The sequence below is a fragment of the Mytilus galloprovincialis genome, chromosome 8 (assembly GCF_965363235.1).
Source record: "Mytilus galloprovincialis chromosome 8, xbMytGall1.hap1.1, whole genome shotgun sequence".
Taxonomy (NCBI): domain Eukaryota; kingdom Metazoa; phylum Mollusca; class Bivalvia; order Mytilida; family Mytilidae; genus Mytilus; species Mytilus galloprovincialis.
Window position 1 is genome coordinate 47269762 of NC_134845.1, and position 8192 is coordinate 47277953.

General features: G+C 31.3%; 1 protein-coding gene across 1 annotated transcript in view; it reads right to left on the minus strand.

The window, feature by feature from the left end:
• The window catches only part of LOC143042073 (proprotein convertase subtilisin/kexin type 6-like), a 33684-nt gene extending 31376 nt beyond the window's left edge, over positions 1-2308 (minus strand). The window contains exon 1 of the mRNA XM_076214314.1: positions 1991-2308. Coding sequence (XP_076070429.1) covers positions 1991-2164 — 174 coding nt within the window. The 5' untranslated portion in view covers positions 2165-2308. The remainder of the gene's footprint in view (positions 1-1990) is intronic.
• Positions 2309-8192: the final 5884 nt, after the last annotated feature.

Below are 8192 nucleotides of genomic sequence, written 5' to 3' on the forward strand. Positions count from 1 at the left end.
ATTTATATAAAAAAAAATTAACGAAAAACAAATATGTAACACATGGACAAACGACAATCACTGAATTACAGGCTCCTGACTTGGGACAGAAACATACATAAAAATGTAGCGGGGTTAAACATGTTAGCGGAATCCCAACACTCCCATTACCAGGGACAGTGGTATAACAGTACACCATAAGAACGAACTATAAAAATCAGTTGAAAAAGGCTTAACTTAGCAGATGGACAATCATACACAAGTATATGCTCATCTTAAAACCGATAAGCATTATATTTTACCATATTTAACAACAGCTAACGCTCAGTGTATAACATTGACAAATATAGTGCCTACCTATGTTAAAAGGAGGAAAGAGCATGACATGAAGGAATTATTTCTTAATAATACAGCTATATTGCGCTTTTAAGACTTATAAAAAAATATGTAAATAATACATATATACCAACTTGACTGTTTATGTTTTCATAAATACAAAGTTTCATTATTTTTATTTAATTTAAACTTGACATTAACCTGCATTTTTTAAGGGAATGCATACTTTGACATTTCCAGGGAGAACATTGTTCCTGACGTCCATTTTAAGAACAATTAATGCTAACTCAATCTGGCTAGATTTGACCAGTCGGAGCATCATGTTTAAAACCCATAATTTAATTTTGTATGTATGGAGGTGTCAGTTAATAAAAAAAAACCACTATCGAATGACAAATTAATAAATTAAATGATGTATTTCAAAACAACTACTGATACAGTTTAACAGTGTAGGGTCTGTAGTCATTTTGATACTTGTTATCCTGATAACATTGTTAAATTAATTTGAATAAACATCAGTTAAGGTTATCAATAAAACGAATGATAACACGAAAAAAAGTATCAAATGTCTAAAATTAATGCAGGTTTGAAAAACAGTGTTTTAAAAGCAAACGTTCACAGATGCATGTTGAGTGAAATAAGGTCATTGGAGAAATTGGGCTTAAGAATTATAAAGATTTAATACCTGGAATGAGCAAATTCGAAAAAAAAATGTTCCTTGTATATAAAGTAATAATTATCTAGCATACTAATCATTGGGTTGAATACATTGACTTTAATGATGGGTAGAATGTAACTAAAAAATATCCTAACTTTCTCAAGTATCCAAAAAAAAATGATAGGGAAAAATACCAAAATGTCAGAAATGGAACACTTTTTCGTGACATTTTGAAAAATCACTTTAATTTTAAGACATACAATTGTTAAATGAAGGTATGTGCCCTAGAATTGTATCCATTTTATAACTAGTGTGTTTAAGGGATGATTATAGCTCAGAATGAAGCTTTTTTATTTTTACCGTTTTGAAACAGATGTGTTTGAAAAATAGACAAGAGTGCAACACAAACATTAGAACGAATGAGAAATTGAATGATTTGTAAATGAATAATTACAACAGAACAAAAATAAATGAAAATTTTGTATAAAAATATACTTCATTCACCTGGTTATTGATATAAGTTATGTGTAAGAGTAAAGTAAATAAGACCTCCTTATAAGAGTAAGGAGGGCGAATTTGTTGTTTAAATACTCAAACTGTCTAAAAACCCAAAGCCAATACATTGTTTTGTTTTATTTTCTCCAAGAGACACGGTACTAGATATAATGTTGCACCCATTGATTTGCCCTATAGACAAAGAATTTTGTTTTATTACTATTTCATTTTTTAAATGAAAACTTCTGGAAATAACCATATAAACAGGACATGGGTTTGATGTCAGGAGGCAGAAGTGCCCGTTTTTTTTAAAATTCATAACCCACTCATTGTTTGTGATTGAAGGTGATTTTGATTGACAAATACACTTCAACTTAAAATTGGATCAGACTAATTTTCATTACACAATAGCATAGCCTATGTAGTCAGAATCAACTGAATCTGTGACGCTGTACACATCATTTTGCTATAATCGATTTGTTTTTACTTGTTGAATTCTCCTTCATCTTCTTAATGACTTACCTTCCTTAAGCTATCACATTTAAATTCCGGATATTCATTACAAAACCATTTCTTCGGATCTTCTTTTCGTGTTGTTCCAAAACAAATTTTATTTGAATATGTTCCTATATCTGAATTCACACTATATACTAGTAACATAGACCCCAAATAACATAATAATAAGTTATTGTTCATGGTATTTTTGTTTCATGACTTCAAAAGGAAATCAACACAAACCCGCAAAATTGAGAATTTCCAACCATTCAATATTTTTCTTCCAAACATTCTGCCTAACTTCCTGTTCAGATATTAAAAATAAACCAACGTCAACTTTAAATAAATGCATTAAGATCCACAGGTTATATCGTGCAGATAATTATTTCTATAGAATGTATCTACTTAACCATAACCGACATGAACAAAACTGTTTCCTTTAAGTCGATTTAACCAGGAGTATATATACACATAAAGTGCAGAATTTAATACATTTGTACTTTATTTGTTAGATTCAGTAAAAATTTTATGAAATTGATTTAGTTTTTGGCCACCCTTGTTATGGTTCAGTCCACCTTGCTTGCAATTAACATTCAATTCAATGATCGCAACGTTTACACATTAGCGTTGTCTATTATCCAGATTTGTGTGTACTACGTTGAGTTCGAAGTAAGCTATCCCAAACAGAGCATAGAATTTCATACTCCACCTTGGTTTTTCCGTTAATTATCAATTTACCTTTAATAATATTCGATGTATGTCTCACCTGTATACCTAGCTATTTAAATAATAATGTTTGTGTTGGTAACGATCTGATCACTAACGTGGTTTTGTAAATACTATTTAGCTAGTAAAATGTTGTGTTTTTTAACTGATCAATTTATAGATCGCCTGTTTTATTATGTTGTAACGGTGCAATCGATATTATAGATGCAATTGTCATATTTTGTTTTGAAACGTTGTGTATCTTTGAAGTTACATTTATATATATATAACTAACTGTACAATTCTGATTAAATGTTAATTTTCCATTTATAGATTTCTTTAATACGTTCGGAGTCCAATGAATGGTAAAATAGGTTAAAAAATAAGGAACGATAATAGTTTGGTGTTGAAATATAAAGAATTTAGAATAATATGTCAATAATATTAAGAATTGTTCAATGTCATTAAACATTTAAAGATACAGAAATAAAAGACCATATCCCTGAATCCAGACCCTTGTTAATAGTTAGGTATTATTTTTATTTTGTTTACCATTTTATTTAGCGTTCACGATAAAATAAATACTATACAGGGTATATATATATACTATAAACGAAATCTTTTATTTTGTTAGTGCGTCATTGTCTTATTTACGTCTTTTGAAGACAAAACTCGGGTCTGGCGAACAAAACGTTTGCCTGCATCTAAGTTGAGTTATTACTATTTTACTTGTTTCGGCGTTTTCGCATTATCAATTTGTATGTGTGTTTGATTTATTGTTTTTTTTTTTGTATGAAGTGTATATCCAGTAAGTGCATTTCACAGTCATATGCAAGTACATATATTGTACATAAAGGATGAGTGAGAAAATTGCTTAGAAAAGAAAGAAAAAATGATTTGAAGGTATGTTTGACCACAATTTCATAAGAAAATATCTTTTAAATGTATGATAACAAAAATAAAGTCCAAATAAGTATAATTACAGCATCTGAATCCATAATATTGATTACTGAATGCGATTGATTTTAACTATAAATGCGATGCATTATAACATCAAGTGCGATCATATCTGATGTGGAATTTTTGAAAGTGCGATGGGTTTTCATTGTTGTTTTATAGAATAATTCGACTTGCCACATCTGAAAATAGACTTTCTAACTGAATTTCAGACCCTTTTAAACGAATGGCGAAATATTTCAGAGGGATATTCAAACTCATATATCGAAAATAAACTGACAAAGCCATGGTAAAAACTGAAAAGACAAACTGAAAAACAAACAAATAGCGCAATGACAAGACATCGAAAACTTATCTAAAAGCAACGCTAACTCCACCCAAAATTCGAGGTGATCTTGGGTAATCCGGAAGGGTAGTTAGATCTTGATTAACATGTGGCACCCGTCGTGTTGCTCATACTGTCACACAACCGGTAAATACTCTTACTCGGTAGGTCACATTCGTGAAAATGGAACGGGATTGTAGTTACGATATACATAACATATTCAATACAATCAGTGAAACGGATAATCCATAACAATAAACCAACTCGTGATGGCGTCCATAACATTTAAGAAACTCTGATTTCATTTTTACCATTTAGAACTCTTAGTTTAATAGCTGCCCTTTAAGCAGCAACCCTCTATCCCGGAAATCAGGATAGGAAATAAAAGCTCGGGAATTTCATATCAACTGCGAAAAAATACTCCGTATGCAGGTGCTGCTAGAAAAAGAGGGACGAAAGATACCAAAGGGACAGTCAAACTCATAAATCTAAAACAAACTGACAACTCCATGGCTAAAAATGAAAAAGACAAACAGAAAAACAATAGTACACACGACACAACATAGAAAACTAAAGAATAAACAACACGAACCCCACCAAAAACTAGGGGTGATCTCAGGTGCTCCGGAAGGGTAAGCAGATCCTGCTCCACATGTGGCACCCGTCGTGTTGCTTATGTGATTACAAATCCGGTAAATAGTCTAATTCGGTAGGTCATATTCATGAAAGGGAAGGGGATTGTAGTTACGACGTAAGGAACATATCCGATATCATTTGTGAAACGGTTATTCCATAACGGTCAACCAACTCGTGATGGCGTCCGTAAAATTTACGAAGGGATGATTTCAACTTCACTATTTGGAACTCTTAGTTTAATAGCTGAATGTTGCTGTAGAGAAAGGAAAAGATAACAGTTTGGAAGCTGAAATCTCTTTTATAAAAAAAATTGGTTTTCAACCGACACTCATTGTCAATTTCAAGATGTAAGTTAAGATATAAAGCGGACTTAACTGTATCTATTGTTTTCTTTATCTCTAGTTTGATAGGTGGGATGCATTCAAGATATTTATCAAATATTGAATTATTTGGTAAGAAAATATCATCTATATAGCAGAAAGTTAAGTTGAAGGATATTACGAACTCCATTTCTTTCTTCCTAAGAAGTTCTAACTGTATACAGTTAGCCTAATACAAATACAGGAACAAGTCAGCCGGAAGAGGGACACACTTGGTTCCCATAGGAATTCCGATAGTTTGAAAAACGAGTCCTCCAAGCATAATAAATATGTTTTCAATTTGGAAATCCAGCTTTATGGTAATGTCAATTTCAGAGATTTTTTTTCAATAACAGTGATTTTTTACAAAGTAGGATTGTTCCCCTTCTTAGACAAGATACTTGTTTCTACGTTGTCCATTTTTTTTTTATGAAATAAAATTGTCCATATTTTGAGTTAGGGCTGGTAGACTTTTTATTTTATTTTCGTCACAATAGTAGTACACTTCACTGTAAAAACATTTTAAAGATAGAGCAGTATTTCAATGTTTTGTCTTAAAGAAATGCAGTCCGAAATTCTTTTCTCAGGTCTCTTCCGTTTATTTGTACTGTACTGCTGTCACGTCATGTTTTCGTCTTAAGATGATTTTTATATTGCCATATGAGCAGAAATTTTTGCTAGCCATAAAACTGGCTTTTTAAAATCGGCCAGCTATTGACACTTAAGAATTAAGGATGATTGCTTTAAATATGATATTCAAAAAATCATATTTGCGATTACCATCATAAGGATTGCAGCAATATGTTCTGTTTATTATATGTCAGACGTATGGTGTATAACGACCTTTATAAGAGTGGTGAACGATGTACGTGTGAACTTGGGACGTTCAGCTTAATTTGTCTGGAAGTGGCTTTACTGGAAAGAAAAATTTCGTCAGTATCAATCGTAGGCGATATTTTGCCTATCCAATTCACGTTTCATTGTATTTGACATTTGGATTGACAGTACGACATCACCTCGTTCTTCAGATTTGACAATTTATGCTTCAAAGTGAATAAATGGTTACGTAAGTTAGTCCTTCGTAAATCCGTTATCTTAGTCAGGTATAAGACGTGTTAAGAAAAACAATATTACCTTGGTTATGGTACTTGAACTTTATAAAATTAATGAATTTGAAAATGACTTGTTAACTGGTGCGGACTTTACTATAATTAGATATCTTATGCAGTTTTTTTTTTTTTTTTTTTTTTTTTTTTTTTTTTTTTGTTATGAACCATTAAGTTCTATTAGATTTAGGGATGTTGATCATAATTCGCTTTGTCTGCCCAAGTTGAAGAACGATCAATACGGACAAAGTATCAGGGCACTGATTTAAAAAATAATAATAATATAAGAATCAGTGTATATAAAGTGCGAGTCCAGCTAGTTCATTTTCACTATCATATGCGAGTATGTCTATTGTAGAATAAAGGATCATGGGAAAACTGTATTTGTTTACCCTGTTTACGTTTCGAAAATACCAAAATAATCGATTTGAAGTTAAGTTTCAACATATTTTAATTGTGATATAGCTTTTTAATGTACAAATATAGCATTACAGTTCAAATAAGTGTTATAAAAGAAATATAATATAGCATATCGATTATTGAAAGCGATCCACTTTAACTATAGATGCGATGAACTATCACTATTAGTGCAATCATTTCTGATGTGGAATTGTCGAAGATGCGAGGAATTTTTATTGTAGATTTATGTGATAAATGGACTTGTAACTAATGAAAAAACTTAGTTGATGACGTTAGTATTAATGATATCTTCAAATTGAATTACAAACTCCTCATTCTTTCTTCATTAAATATATAGCTAACTTGTAACAAGAACGCTTCTTAAAATGTCATATTGTATTCTTAAAATTACGTTTATTTTTGATCTAATATTGCTACATCTGAATGTGCATGGCTTTGTCATACTATAAACGAAATGTCAACTAAAAAAATGAACTTAAATCATTGTGAATGTAAAAAATGTCTACTTGAAAAAACGGGCTTAATAATTTCAAATTGAAACACCCCACATTATTTTCTGAGACATCAAGAGAAAGAGAAAGAATCATTTTAATTCGACGAGATCAAGAAGGTTTTTTTATTTTTTTCAATATGAAGATATTACAAACGCCATATACGGTGGTATTGGCTTATTAAAAGTCAAACTTCGCTAGTATTCCTCACAAACAATTCTTATAACATGCATAATGTGTAAAGGACAAACGTCATAGAAGACTCATGGGTGACTGTTATCTGCTCTTTAGTTGGGTTGTTGTCTCTTTGACATGTTCCCCATTTTCATTCTTCATTTTTTTTAATTCATCTTATTATGAAAACGAACATTTGTAATGTACTTGAGGTAAGGCTCTCAAACATAAACTAAAACTATCGGTTTACCGGTTAATCGCTCGAACGACTATCCGAGTAACGGGTTAGGCAAAATTGTACGATTTGACAACACTCATATGAAGCCTATTATACATATCTAAGAAAAGTAGTGTGTGTTTTTTTTTATCCCGTTCCGTGTCGGTTTGAGCTATAGATACTGAGGTATAAGAAAATGTTAAATGTGACAACTCTCCATCCGAGTCACAATTTATAAAAGTAGAACCATTATAGGTCAAAATACGGTCTTTAACATGGAGTCTTGGCTCACACCGAACAGCAAGTTATAAAGGGCCCCAGTATAAAACCTTTCGAACTGGAAAACCAACGGTGTAAGCTATATCAAGATGTACGTTACTAGTGATGAAGTGTCATGGAAATGGATTAATAAAACCAAAGATAAAGATCCCTACAATTTATAAGAAATTAAATGGAATACATTTGAAATAAAAGTTGTTTCTAGTGAATTTATTAGAGTGTTAAATCAAACTTTCCTCCGCAAGTTAAATGTGATCAAATCCTTCTCTTACTTTATCTATTGTTTGAGCAAGTCGGCTAAATTAAGGCTTTAATAGATAAAAATAAATAAATCATATAGTGAAAATGCACCGCATATACAATACTAATGAATCGCTCTACAGTGAAATTGAAAGGATAGTATCATTATTCAACAGTAAACATGACTCGCATAAAGAAAGCATCATGATAGTGGAATCTAGTTCAATATGAAGAAACTGAATGACAAAACCTATTTTACGTTATAAAACTTTTATAATTGTGTTGAAATGAATATGTTTCTACAACAACATCGTACCTGC